At 42.9% G+C, this 15,353-nt stretch overlaps 1 protein-coding gene across 2 annotated transcripts in view; it reads right to left on the bottom strand.

Moving 5' to 3' along the window:
* ADTRP (androgen dependent TFPI regulating protein) overlaps positions 1-15,353 on the bottom strand; it is a 67,928-nt gene that overhangs the window by 41,008 nt on the left and 11,567 nt on the right. Inside the window, exons 2-3 of one of the 2 annotated variants that reach the window (XM_061147625.1) lie at positions 12,544-12,678; positions 10,875-10,976 (exon numbers count right to left, since the gene is read on the bottom strand). In XM_061147625.1, the coding sequence (XP_061003608.1) occupies positions 10,875-10,976; positions 12,544-12,678 (237 nt within the window). The remainder of the gene's footprint in view (positions 1-10,874; positions 10,977-12,543; positions 12,679-15,353) is intronic. The other variant, XM_061147626.1, reaches the window with a different exon arrangement.

Raw genomic sequence — 15,353 nt, 5'->3', positions numbered from 1 at the left:
GTGTCTAAACATGTCTTTACTTTGTCCCTGTTTCAGAAGATACTTTCAGTGAGTGAATAGGTTGGCCATTTTTTTTCCTCGATACTTTGAAGCTATGATTCCACCTCTTCTGGCTTCTTTGTTGACATTGAGAAATCAGCTACATCAGTGTAGCAGTGTTCTCTTTTGGGGAGATGCATTTTATTAGTCTGGCTCCTTCTAGGATCATTTTGTCTAAGGTGTCTGTGATGTCATACAAGAGATGGATGTCTGCTCTGTGTCCTGTGTGTGTGTGTGTTTTTTTTTTTTTTATGTCACTTTTTAAACCCGAGGATTAATTTCTCATAAATTCCAAGAACTAATGAGTGATTCTCTCTTCAAATATATGCCCTCACATCACTCTTCCTTAGCTCCTCTTCTATTTTACTTTAGCTTTGGGGAATTTCCATTATTTTCTTGTAATTCAAATGTTTACTAATATTTTTTAAATATTTTGTTTGACATTTGAGGTGTCTTGTAAAGTGTGTGTGTGTGTGTGTGTGTGTGTGTTTCAAGCTACTCTTGCTCTCTGTAGCCAGAAACTGCTGTCACTCAGGACCTTGTTTCCTGTGGATGAATGACTCTTGTTAAGGGTTGAGGGCATGATTTGGAAAGATGCAGGAGTTCACTCTCATTATCAGTTAGGATCCCTCAGGAACAGGGGAGCCCACTGAGGGAGTCCAAGCATGAAGGTTTTAGAGGCTTTGGCAGTTATTGGATACGGTAAAGCAGTAAAAGTCATGGAGATTTTGCCTAGGAGAGAAGGACTGGGGGAGCTGGCCAAGAAGCTGTGGCAAATCTCAGCGGTCTCTGGGCACTGCCTCTCTTGAACTTAGCTGCTGAGTATAAAGCCTGCAATTCCTGGGTGCCTGTCCAGGAGCTGATGCTGACCTTGAGTCTGCACATCCGTTCCCAATGAACATTGGATAAAAATGGCTTCCTTTTTTATGTAAACATCTCCACTGTTACATCTCATGGGTGTGCCTCTCATTGGCTGACTCTTACCTGGAACCATATGGAGAAAGGGATTCTAAGAGCTGCCGTGTGTTTCCAGGTTTACCCCTTGCCACACAGAGGAAGATGGAGAAGGGGTGACGATGATTCCAAGTTCACAACAGTTTGGCATAGGTTGCTACATATCACTGATAGCATTTTATGTTGCACACATATTATTTTATTTGCTCCTAATAGCATCATCTTTGTCAACAAAGCTATGGTTTCTCCAGTAATCATGTATAGATGTGAGAGTGGGACCATAAAGAAAGCTGAGAGCGGAAGAATTGATGCCTTTGAACTGTGATGTTGGAGAAGACTCTTGAGAGTCCCTTGGACAAAGAGATCAAACCAGTCAATCCTAAAGGAAATGAAACCTGAATATTCCTTGGAAGGACTGAAGCTGAAGCTGAAGCTCCAATACTTTGGCCACCTGATGTGAAAAGCCGACACATTGGTAAAGACCCTGATGCTAGGAAAGATTGAGGGCAAGAGGAGAAGGGGGCGACAGAGGATGAGATGGTTGAATGGCATCACAGACTCAATGAACGTGAGTTTGAGCAAACTCCGGGAGACAGTAAAGGACAGGGAAACTGGTGTGCTGCAGTCCGTGGGGTCACAAAGAGTTGGACACAACTTAGCAACTGAACAACAGCACCAGGGAGAATTAAGAAGAGTAAACACACCTATTTTAAGGAATTAATACCCAATGTAAGTCTATTAACTTTTCCAAACACCACACTGCAAGACAATCCCGGAAATGCGGTTAGAACTGAGGTTTTCTGGTACCTAAGTAAAATCTTTACATTAAATCAAACTTTAACTTGTAGAAAACTTGTTGATCTGAGATCAACCATTTCTGCAACTGAGACACAGAGCCAAGACATTTTGCTTCCACTCATCCCCACTAAGGTTTAGGGATCAAGGTCCAGCACCTTTCTTCCTAATATTTATCCCTTCCAAATGTTTAGGCCAAGAAGAACCTTAACAGATGTGAAAGGGCTTTTGTGAAGATAGAGTTTGGTTCACCAGATGGCACATTTCCTGATGATCTGCATCTGGATCAGTCTTAGACTGTATATACCAAGCTCTAAAAGTCACTGTTTCAAAAGATATTAAGTGTCATTCCCATTGGATATGCAGCTTAATATTCCAGTTGTCAATTATCATTCAACAAATATTTCTTAAGCACCTTTTTTGCTAAGCTTACAATGTCTGTGATCACTGTGATATTTTAATGCCACTAACTCTGACATTATTAGGTTCGCAAAGTATTTTAAAATATGTCAGAAAAAGTATGCATATTAATTAAAATGTTCCCACAGATAAGCCTCAAACTAAACTCCCTGGGTTGACTGGAGACAAAAGACTTTTATTAAATACTGTTTGATAGGTTAAGTATTTTAGTATCTCTGCCAATCACTGCTACAAAAGAATGTCAAGCACGAATTGGGTAAAAAGGGAAATATCACTATATTATTGTCTGTTAGTCACATGTCCTAAAACAATAGCAAAAACGGTATTTTCAAGCAATGGCCATGACCTCTTGCTCCTGATCAGCAGCCTTATTTCTAACATCAAGTTTTTATTCTGTTATTAAACATTCATAATTAGATAGCTGATTCTTTGAGTGAATAGGTGGAGTGTGCACTACATGCCTATAGATTTTTATCTTAACGGAGATGCTCTTTAATGGCATCTGGGCCATTTTGGCTGCCAGACCAGTATTAAAAGACTGCATATACACTCAGCACTCAGTGTAGAATCGCTGAGTAAGAGCAGGATCTTCTCTTTGAGCAAACCTTTTGCTCATACTTTCGTCGACTCTGGCAGTCACCCCTGTCTCACGTGGCTCAACACTCAAAAACTCCCTACGTCCCTAGAGAAAGAGCTCATTCTCATCTCCATGTTCTCACTCCTCTTCAGCTTTGCTCTAAATATAAACTTTTAGAGAAAATAAATGAGCCTAGTGATAGAAAAGGGATGAAGCTGGTAAGTAAGTTAGGGTGGGTTGGAAGAGCTGTTGAGATTTAGGAAGCAGCTGGCAAGCAAGTACCTATATATACACGAATGTGCCCATTGGGTTGGGAGGGATGGAGGGCAGGGCTGGGAATTCAAAACTTTGAATATAAGCATGTGAGAGCTAGAAAACCATCTGATGGGTGTATAATATGTGGGCAAGTGGAATCACCATCAAATAGACTAGATAATTCTCTATAGAAATCATCTTGTTGTTGTTGTGGTTTAGTTGCTAAGTTGTATGTGACATTTTGCAACCCCATGGACTGTAGCCCACCAGGCTTCTCTGTTCATGGGATTTCCCAGGCGGGAATACTGCAGCGTTGCCCTTTCCTCCTCCAGGGGACCTTCCCGACCCAGGGATGGACTTAGCATCTCCTGCACCGGCAGGTTAATTCTTTACCACTGAGTCACCAAGGAAGCTCATAAAAATCATCTCCTGGTTGGTAATCCAAAGACCTGGAGGTGAGAGTAAGATTAGAGGACTTGGAGAGGCTCAGTTCCCAGTTAGGCACAAGTGATTGCTCTGTAGGCAGAGACGATAAAGAGACCAGGGAAAGAGATGTGGGCGCTGGCTGAGAGTCTGTCAGCAGGTCCCCGTTCAAGAACAGGACCCTGCAGCTGTTACGAAGCAACTAGAAGCATGAAGGGGCTTTTCTCCTCTGGCTCCCTAATCAGGAAGGGGATGTCCATTCAGATCTATCAGAGAAGGCTCTCCCACCCTCCAGCAGGCTGCTCGTGGGCATTTTCACTTCTGTTCTGAGATCATGGGACTTTAACACTCCCCTACTTATTTAGGTCTATCTAGTCAAAGCTTTAGTTTTTCTAGTAGTCATGTATGGATGTGAGAGTTGGACTATAAAGAAATCTGGGTGCTGAAGAATTGGTGCTTTTGAACTGAGTGTTGGAGAAGACTCTTGAGAGTCCCTTGGACAGTAAGGAGATCCAAACAGTCCATTCTAAAGAAAATCAGCCCTGAATATTCATTGGGAGGACTGATGCTGAAGCTGAAACTCCAATACTTTGGCCACCTGATGCGAAGAACTGACACGTTTGAAAAGACTTTGATGCTGGGAAAGATTGAAGACAGGAGGAAAAGGGGATGACAGAGGATGAGATGGTTAAATGGCGTCACCGACTTAATGGACATGAGTTTGAGTAAGCTCTGGGAGGTGGTGATGGGCAGGGAAGCCTGGCATGCTGCAGTCCATGGGGTTGCAAAGAGTTGGACACGACTGAACAACTGAACTGAACTGAACTGAACTGAACCTACTTAGATTCTATTTATTTGTCTTGGAATTTCAGAGAGGTTTAGGATCTTCTGTTGTGAGTTTCTCCATCCTGGTTATTCTCTAGCATCCTCTTGGCGGTATGGCACATGGCTGCCATGAAGTAGGGATTAATTACATCACACAGAGGGGAGGCCTGCTGGCAAATCCTCAAGGGCACCAAATGATCTCAGTTATTCAAATTCCCAGTAACTTCTTAGAAGACATGTATAATTTTTGATCATTAAAAATCTTTGACCTTGATTTTCAAATTGGGATATATTTTCTTCTGGTGTTCTTCTATTTAAACGGCAGTCCCTTGATAGAGCATCACTGGATTGTAAAAGCAAGTTACTCTTTAGCACACATTGGAAGTTCTCGAATTGGGATTAAAAAAAAAAGTTATACTTTCACCATTCCGGTTCCTGCTCTCAAGTGATGAAGAAAGCAGGCACTGTGATTGCTTGGTTCTAGTTATATAAACCTTTAAGTGGACTGGTAATCCTTTGGAAGTTCATTATCAGAATCTCCTCTGTTTACCTTAAGACTTCCTGAGGGGCAAGATGGCTTCATTGTCCTTACTCACTCACTCTGCCTTCTAATCCCAGCTTAGCTTCTGATTTCACTGCTGAGCTTTAAGCATTCATTTAACTTCTCAGTGTTTCTCTAGTCCCATTGGAGAGCCTAATCTACCTTAGATTAGGAGGTGAATGGAAAGAAAAAGGTGTTTTAAAGCAAGAGGACAACTTATAAATGACACCGTAGTGATCAAACCTGAAAAATTACCCACGTAAATATCAAAGTGTGATGAATGATTCTAGTTTCATTTTTGCCCGGGAGCTTTAAGACAGGGCTCTGAAAAAGGATCTTTTCTGTGGTTACAGCATTGACACATCCAGTCATTGGCTTGGCTAGAGCGGCTCTTCCCTCTCCAGAGTCACATGACAAGTTATTTCCCAACACCATCCTCTGGTCATTGTTGGCAGTCACAGCTTCTCTTTCTAATGTGGACTTGGTCTAGAGTACAAAATGTTCAGAGGAGATTTACGAATTTAATGGTGCAAAAGATGTGAAGGAGGAGGAGACCGTGGACCAAGGAATGCCAGGCAGAACTGTAGATGGGCAAGGCATGGAAACAGACTCTGCTCTAGAGCTTCCAGGAGGAGTGCTGCTGCTGACACCTTGAGTTTATCCCATTTAAGACCCGTTTTGAACGTGTGGTTTAGTTGCTAAGTCATATCCGACTCTTGCGACCCCATGGACTGTAGCCCGCCAGGCTCCCCTATCCATGGGATTCTCCAGGCAAGAGTACTGGAGTGGGTTGCCATTTCCTTCTCCAGGGAATCTTTCCGACCCAGAAATCAAACCCAGGTCTCCTGCATTGCAGGCAGATTCTTTACCAACTGAGCTGCGAGGGAAGCCCCTTGAACTTCTGACCTCTAGAACTGTAAAATAATAATTTGTACTGTTTTAAGTCATTAAGTTTGTGTTCATTTGTAACAGTAGCAGCAGGAAACTAATATACAGCAATACCAAGGCTCTCCTTGGCCCCCTTCATCAAAATCCTCTTGTGCAAATCACCAGAGCTCACCACTGCAAACCCAGTGATCATCTTACAGTGACGTTTTTACTTGACCGCTTTTCAAGTATATGCTCAGTTATATCAGGAACTTTTAATCTGAGATCCATAAATGGGACTTTGAGGGTCTATGAGCCTTCTACAAGTCTGCATAAAATTTTTTGGTTATTTGGGCTTTCCTTGGGAAAGAGTTCATAGATTTCCTCAGATTCACAAAGGGTTCTATATCCTAAAGGCTGAAAACCACTGAGCTATCCAGAGATACCTAGATTGTGGGTCTTCTCTGCCCAGAAAAGCTGGGGTGAGGAACCAGGGAGGCATGGGTGAGGGGCTTGTAATGTTGAGGACAAACGGTGGCTGTTTGATACTGATATTCCCACAGGTGACCTTCTTTCTGTACTCATTAGGACTCACCTGCATCTACCTGGCAGCCCAACAGCTTCACACCAAGCTTACAGGTGGGAGAGAAAACTCTGAAACTGAGCCTGAATTTAGTGACGGACAAGGTCTTGCAAGCTGTAAATGAGGAGGAAACTGGAAGGATTGGAGTTTCACTTCCTTGACATTTTGCTTCCCCAGCAAGCTCTCAGACAGGGCTCAGAGGCTTTCCAGGTTGCCCAGTCATGACCCTCAGCCAGGCTGGGACACACGGGGCAGAGCAGCCCTCCCATCTACCTTGTCCACTTGACGGTTATCACATACCGCTGCACAAAACCACCTATGTATTAGTATAACTGTTATCTCTATTAGCTCAGCTTTGTGCATGTATACAAGGTTCAACAGGATTTAAGGGTGCCGGAAGTCAAAACTCTTGTCAGATATCTGTCATGGTGTTATCCATATGATCACTACTTCATTGTTTTTTCAGATGAATAAATGACAACATGTTAAATAACTAGGTAGCTGGATTTGGTATTTACTCCAATTTAAAGAGCCAAGATAAGGCCTATCTCATAAGAACAGATTGTTTTGAAATCTCCATTAATGTAAATGAAGGTTTTTCAGTTCTAAAGCTCTGTGATCATGGACGGAGTGTCTTACATGATAACAACTATTGATATTTATGCAGCCCTTGGTAGTTTACAAGGTGCTTATATACACATGCTCAATAATCATGTGGTATTTTCAAATGTAAAGGGCCTCTGGGAGGGGGTTCTCTGATATTTTCACTTTTCATTTGGAGAAACCTGAATGATGTAGGTTGATTTCTTGAGACATAAGTTCCCCAGATACCCCAGGTTAGGATCTAACTGTTTCCTCAGTTACTGAGTCCTCTTCCTGCTGTTTAAATCTGTCTTTTCTGGTTCTATCTTTAGTAGTCATTTAGATAATACCTGAGGAGTTAATGTTTTCCTGGCAAAACCTGGTAGAATACTTTGTTGTTCTTTCCTTTCTTTCATGAAGACTGGAGAATGCTTAGCAATAAAACAGTCTGGTTGATCTACTTCAAATAAGGCGGCCTGACCATGGTGGATGTAGGCATTTCACTGATGTTGCTGTTTGGTTTGAATATACAGCAAGGATATAAAAATGTCAATTAAAGATGATGATCAGCTTCAAACAGTCTTACTGCAATGGCAAGTCTATAATGAACTAGAGGGGTTAGACAGGAAAGAGACCAAAGACTTGAAACATAAAGGTTTCAAATGCAGTGTCAAAAGGGAGAGAAGTATTTCTTAATTTGACAAATATTACTCATAAAACCCAGGGCAGCAATGCAAATGGCAACAGGAAGAATATTCCAAAGCTAAGGAATAGCAAACATAAATGCTATTGTGAAATGAAAGACCCTTTCAGGAAAGCATAACACTGGTTTTGCACAGTAGAAATTCTTATACTGTGGAAGGAAAAAAAAAAAAAGGAACAATACCGGCTCCTTTTAAGGCCAGGCCCAGCCCCACGTGGAGGCAACTAGACCAATGTCTGGTCTGACTCCCCATCATCACTTTGGCCACCACGGTGGTGGTTTCTGGGTATTTACTCACTTGAGTTTTCATGCAAGGACACTGTTAAAATGTAGGAAGTGTTAACAAATTAACCCAGTAACAGTCATTTCTGTATTCTTTTATACCAATATTTAGAAAATTAACAGAGAGCATTCCTTGAGGCCACGGACCAGGAGACTTTAATACTGAGGACAGAAAATGTCCAGAGTAAGGGTTACAGGATGGGGGAGAGGGATGAGAGGCAGTCATGAGCACATTGGATGGGGATCAGACATGAAAAAGGAAGCCTGGATGTTTGGGGATGACCCCACAGGGAGTCCCCGACGCTGGTTTTGCTGACAGCAACATTTTCACTAGAAATGGCTCTCTTGATAGATCCTCCAATTAAATTAACAGAATCACAGAAGAGTCTGTGTCTGACCCAGGGCAGGTTGCCTTTTTTGCTCTCTTTTTCACTTTCATCCCACCTTTTTTGACCCTAGCCCTTTCACTTTAAAGGATTCGGGTTACCTGACTGGCCAAAAGTCAAGAAGCAGGGTCAAAAGAAACGCCTAGTTGTGGAGGTATGCAACTATTTTATGTTCTCTGTTGTATAGCATCTGCCTTGCTAATTAAATGATAGATAGGATGTACATTATCAAGCTGTCTGCTTCCAAAAGTACCAAAAATCCATATGGCTGTTTAGCAAGCTCACAAGTGCTGGGCATCACCATCACAACTATTTGGAAGAAACCTAACTTTACTTGCAAGTGGGAAAATGGTACCCCAAAGAGGTAGGAAGCTTAAAATCAATGTAGGAAAACTACTAGCTGGGCTAAGAAAACCTTGAAAAGGTATTTATTTGATATATGAGTTTGGCTCCAGATAAAAGATACTTTCACTACTCTGCCTTTTTATTTCAGTAACGTCTAGCTCAGTCAGTTGTCTCAAATAGCTTCATTTTCTTAAGTAGTGCTTTGGCTTATTAGCAGGCAGATGGGGGTTTTGGATTTTTTTAAGTGAGAATTCTCACTTTGCTATGTTAATCAAGCAAAGTGACATCCTTTTTGATTGCCTGGTGAATTATGAAACCAGATCGAACCGAAAGTTGTGCACTTACTGTAATATAAGGCGATGAAGTGTGAATCAGCTTTGGATTTAAATACTGTCCCACTTATGGGTTCAGTGGCCCCAGGTAAATCACTTAAATTTTCTGAGTATTTTTTTAATTTGGAAAAAAAGTCAGGATTGTAGTTGTTATTCAAAGAAATTTGTGTGAATTAAATAGGCTCCTATTTGAGGAAGAGGCTTAACACAGCGTGTGTGTGTGTGCACACGTTCTTAGTCATGTCCTACTCTTTTTGACCCTATGGACTGTAACCTGCCAGGCCCCTCGGTCCATGGGATTTCCCAGGCAAGAATACTGGAGAGGGTTGCCATTTCTTCCTCCAGGGGATCTTCCTGACCCAGGGGCTGAATCTACATCTCCTGTGTCTCCCAGATTGGCAGGCTGATTCTTTACCACTGAGCATCCTGGGAAGCCCATTTAACATAGTGTAAATGCCATAAAATATTCAGAATATTCCCTATGTAAGGGTTTCAGATTAATTCTCATGGGAAGCTGGGAAGGTGAGGAGGTGATCTGACAAAAAGAAGGTTGTAGGAGGGGTCTCTGAGAGCTGGGATTTATTTAATACATAGCTTTTGGTCTTGAACTCTAAATGAAATGGGAATCATATACCTTAGTTAATAATTAGTATCTCACTGAGAACATATTTAAAGTGAAAGTATGTTCTTTTTCCTAAGGGGCAGGCCACGTGGTGGAGCAGAGTTAGTGGACTGAATCACTTTTCCAAACTGCTAATCATGTAAGTTTTGAGACAGTGGAAAAGTTGAGGGTAGAAGGAAGTTTATGAACCCGAGGAGCCTTGGCATACTTTGTTGCTGATGGTCAGTTGCTCAGTCAAGTCTGACTCCTTGTGACCCCTTGGACTGCAGCATGCCAGGGGCCTCTGTCCTCCACTATCTTCCGGAGTTTGCTCAAATTCATGTCCATTGAGTCAGTGATGCTATCTAACCCTCTCCTCCTCTGCTACCCTCTTCTCCTTTCGCCTTGACACGCTCCTCCCTTGTGATTTCCCGGAGGTTTTTAAATGTCATTTGCTTCACAGACCTCTCGGACCTCCTTCTGAACTCCTGACTAATGTGGAAACACACTTTGTAAATATTGAGAAGTGGAGCAAGCACTCTGAATGATTACTTCGTGCATGTGGTGCCCATGACTCAGACCTCCTCCTTCATCCCAGACCTGGGCAGTCCGCCTTCAGCTCTGCTTGTCCAGGCCACTGTCACTGGTATCCAGATACTGTGACCTGAATAACTCAGAACAAGTCCTGTTTACTCCTCAGCTCCTCAAAAATAAATGCGTGAATAAAAAAATCAAATGGGAAACAGAACTATGCAGAACATTTGTGATAAATGTTCCTGATCAGGTATCGGCTAAGAAATTACTTCTGAGCTGTGACATATGCTTTGGACATTTGGGTGGTTTGGTGGGGGAGGTGTTTAAGTATAATTGACATGAATTACATATTAGTTTCAGGAGTACAACATAATGATCTGATGTTTGTATGTATTGTAAAATGTTCACCACAGTAAGTCTAGTTAACATTCAGGATGGATTAATTTTAAAGCTTGCTTGATTCAATTCCTAGGTAGGAATCTTATTACATGTTATTAATATTTGCTGAAGTTGCTTCTCTTTCAGGACTGGAACCTCCAAGAAGTTGCCTGTCCTTATGATTTCATGTCTTTTCAATGACTTCATAAGCAACTTGGCAAAGAATTTTGCCTGGACATCCCATCTGCTCTCAGTGACTCTGATTACAGCACCACTTTTTGTTCATTTCATATTCTCAATGCTCTTTAAATAAACAGTGACAGGATGAAGAGGGAGGAGTGAACGGGATCCTGGGGGTTGAGGAGAAGCTTGGAAACATAAATGAGGCACTTGGAGTTCTCAGAACAGAGTCTATTGCTTTTCAGGATTCACTAAATTTGCCTTTTACTCACCATTGCATGATTCAACCACACTGGAAAGATGGTATCTAGGACCTTAGGGTAAATGAGTTCTCTGTCGTAGAGAAAGAGAATCCAGAATGACAGAAATACAAACTGCAAAATAGAACAGAAAAATAGCACCGTTAGGTTTATTTTCAATCGGAGCTTCCTAAGATAGTCAAGAAAACATATCAAAATAAAAATAGATACCAGTTTTAAAGATACATTCTTATATAGAATTATTAAATGAAGGAAAAAATTATTTATCATAGAATTACAATGCCCAGTCTCTGGGGACTTCAGAGAGTTAGGAATCAGTTGTCAGTGTGGCAGGCAGAGAGGATGTAGAGAAACAGGATTCGCAGACCATTAAGTCATTTCATTTTGACCAATGACTTCTCTCTTCTCTAAACTTCCCCAGGAGGCCTGAAAGCAGCCAAATGGAGTAGCTAAGGCTTATACATGGCTTGCCCACTCTCTAGGTAGGTGTGGCCAGGGAAAGCAGGAAGACTGGGCTCGAGGGTGGAGGGGTTTGGGGGGGTGGATAACTGACAAGCCTCCAGGATAATCCACTAAGCTAGTTAACTGACAGTTGGATCTCTTTCTTGCTCAGAACTCTGGATTGATCTCCACCCTCTTGTACCCCTTGGCTATCTTTTCAAAGTCTCTGTCTTCCATGCTACAAAATCAATGCAGAGATGAAAAAAAAAAAAAAACAAAAAACTATTAATCTTCTGATCGTCCTATCTCCTTAAATTCCAAAGGCTCAATTTCTAAGTCTTAAAAAAAAAATGAATAAACTCCATTGTTAAGCAACTTGGCCTTTAGAAGATTTTTGGGGGTGGAGGAGGAGGTGTCCTGCAAAGTGAGATTGGAATGCCAGTACTTGCTCTGCTATCTGAGACCTTGTTAGTGCTTGGAGAGTTTCATTCTGGATTTAAGTTTAAAGTCTCAATACTGTAGGAAGCAGGACGATGACAGGTGGAAGGAGATAGTCATTTTTCATTACAGGCCCTGCTGGGCCGCTGGTGTGCCTGGCTTCAGTTTGTTTTCATTTCAACTGATGAATGAAATTGTGAGTGATGTTGTAGAAATGTGGACAGCTACAACTGTCCCTTGCATATGTCTTGCTTTTTCCCAATGTCCATTCATTCAACAAAATGCATGAGGCACCACCCACTGTGGGTCCCACCCCAGGTATTTCAGACAGACTGTCTCTCTCCTCTCAAAATGTCAACTTTGAAAGGTTTCATACCTTTTTCAGAAAAATGGTTTCCAATTGCAAAAGTAACAAATGCTTATTGTTCAAGTGAAACCAGATGTATCAAAGGCAAGTTACTCATCTCCCTCTTTAACACCCTCCATTTCCATCATCCCAATGGAACCAAGGTTATCTTGGTTGTATTTTGGTTAAGAAAGGTCCTATAGAATTCCCTGCCCGACAATAATAAGGATCTCGTATCAAACATTCACAAAGATACAAACGCTAATGATAAATCTTGGCGGTGATGTGTCTTATTTCCCCAAGACACTGGGCAGTGCAATGCAGTCCTATGCAGTCCTCGGGCCATTTATGCAAATACAGTTGCTATGGATTACAGTAATGGGCTCTTGCTGCCTAGGAGAAGCGTTGGTCCATATGACGTGTGCATTATATCACCTGCATGTCTTTGTAACTTACTGTGGATATCGGAAAAGCCAGTGTGGTGAAAAGCAGGTCTCTGAAGGCCGTTACGAACTTAATGTCTTTTTTCCCTTTGGTTCTTTTCAGCACATCTTCCAGGCAGGCCACCCCAAAGAAAATGGCCTGCAAGAGCTAAATTCATTACAACAAATGAGCACATTTTCATTTCCTTTAATTAATACATTCTTCACTGACGTGAAGCGCCATCCCTCTGGGAGCAGGGTTGATTTGAGAAGCAGGGGGCTGCTGGCTTTTCTGGTTGGGAGCCAACTGGAAGGCTGGTCTCTCAGCTCAGTGGGCCCTGACCTTGCTCACTAAAATGGATTGTGTAAAGTTGTTTAGGGGATAATAATGTGTACTGTAGTTAGTGTAATGGACTTGAGCGAAAATGGAAACAGAATAGAGTCAGCTTAACAGGAGAATGTAATGAGATAGATACCCTGGCTGCACAGAGGAGGGGAAAACCAAATAAACAGCACAAGGGCACAGCACCAAACTCAGTGGTGGCTGTATTCTGGCTCCTTCCTAGGAAGAAAATTGCTTTAAATGCCTGGTGTTGCAATCTCATTAGAGAAGCGAGAATCACGGTCAAGAGCACCATGAAGGAGCTCTGTGCTCCCCCAGGGGAGACCCACACATCAGCCTCTTGCCTGTCTGAGGAAGAAGCCAGTGCCCCCTCCCCGTCTCATTAAGAGGGGGCTGATTCATGTGAATGTCAGGCAAAACCACTACAATATCATAAAGTAATTAGCCTCCAATTAAAATAAATAAACTTTACAAAAATTAAAAGAAAAAGAAAATTAAAAAAAAAAAAAAAAGAGGGGGAATCTGAAGGCTTTGCAGAGACTATCTGTTTGAGGGAGTGACTTCAATCCATGGGGCTAGAGTACATGGTGGGCTCGGGTAACCTCTGAGTACCCTGAGGGCCTTGAGGGTAAGACAGAAGCAGGTTGGTACAGAGCACCAGTTTGAGCGCCCCGAGTCATAGTGAAAGTTCCCACTGGCTATCTGTTTCACACATGGCGGTGTATGTGCTTCCCTGCTGCTCTCTCTGTTCGTCTCACCCTCTCCTTCCTCCCCCCTGTCCGTCTCCAGAAGTCTGTTCTCCTCGCCTTCGAGGGGAAGGGTGGGAGGTGGGACGGAGGTTCAAGAGGGAGGGGACATATGTACACCTATGGCGAATTCAGGCTGATATCTGGCAGTGAAAGTCGTGTCTGACTCTTTGCGACTCTAGGGACTGTAGCCCACCAGGATCCTCTGCCTGCAGAACCATCCCAGCAAGAGTACTGGAGTGGGTTGCCATTCCCTTCTTCAGGGGATCTTCCCGGCCCAGGGATCAAACCTGAGTCTCCTGCATTGAAGGCAGATTCTTCACCGTTTGAGCCACCAGGGAAGCCCTCCCTGATGTATGACAGAAATGAAACCAATATTGTAAAGCAATTATCCTTCAATTAAAAATACATTTTTTTTTTTTAAAAGAAGCAGGGCCGTTTTCGAGGACATAGATCACAATCGGAGCAGACTCTGTCCGTTCTCACAATTTGCCACAAACCCACAGCTTCTAAAAAGTGTCATGACTGTACAGCATAGGAGCTGGTTTTGAGTTATTGCCTCAGAATCCACCCTGTTCCTCGAGAGTTCTGATTGGTACGGAAGGAACAGCCTGGACTCTGCTCCAAGTCTGAGTCAGGCAAGTTCTGGTACCTGGGCAGTTGGACTAATGATCAACCACGTCGGCAGCTGGAAAACAACCTCTGTGTCCGGAACCCTAGAAGACCTCTAGCCGAGCTGACCTCCTGCCACTCCTCGGGCAGATGGGGTGAGCAGGAGAGGACGCTGGGGGAAGAGGCCAGGGATGCTCCCACCTGGGTCCTCAGACCAGCAGCGCCCCCCAGTCTGTTAGAAATGTGGGTGCTCAGCCCCTCCCCACCCCATCCCCAGCCTGCAGAATCAGAGACTCTGGGGACAGGGCCCAGGAATTAGTTTTCTAATAAACTCTTCAGGTGATCTTTGTAAAGCCTTAGCTTCTAGAACCACTGGATTAGACACAAATTTATCATTTACAAATCTTACTGACTACTCAAAATTATGATAGCTGATTTGGGGGGGTAATAGTTGACTTTTATTGATTTCCTGCTTTATGGCAGGCACTGATCGAAGCTTTCAATTTCTTGTAAAAACCCTATGAGGTAAGTAGTATTATTATTCTCTGCATCCCATTTTACAGATGAGAAAACTGAGGCTGAACAAACTTGCCTGAAGTCTCATGGTTGATAAATATCAAGGCCGGGAAACCCAAAGTTTCTTTTCCGAGCCAGACTTTACAACCAACAAACATACAAACCATGGGTCAGTTTTCTAAGAACAAAGATGAAAGCACCGTGGGAGCTCAGAACAGAGACCACTGTCTCCAGGTGGGAGAATTAAAAACGACTTCAAAAAATACCAAAGTCTGATTCTCAGCCCCCAAAGATTCTAATGTGATGAGGCTGGGGGTGCAACCTAGTCTCTTGCATGATTCTAATCAGAGCAGCCAAAGTTGAGAATCACTTGTCTAGAGGAACTTGCTTTTGCAAATACAGACCTGGAGGTCTCCAGGGAGGCGGGGCTGTGGAGATGCAGAAAGTGAAGTTCACGGTGGAATGAGGTTTCTGAAGAGAGGACAGAGGGGAGAGGAGAGAAGTGGGCTGCAAAGGCTAAGGAAACGCCCTCCTCTAAGGGGCAGGAGGGGCTCAAAGTAGCCAAGAATGATCAGATGGTAGAAAAGCAGGAACATGCAAGAACCCCTATCTGACCCTGAGGAGGAA

Source organism: Dama dama, chromosome 7 (genome assembly GCF_033118175.1).
Source record: "Dama dama isolate Ldn47 chromosome 7, ASM3311817v1, whole genome shotgun sequence".
Classification (NCBI taxonomy): Eukaryota; Metazoa; Chordata; class Mammalia; order Artiodactyla; family Cervidae; genus Dama; species Dama dama.
This window is presented reverse-complemented; position numbering and strand designations above follow the sequence as displayed.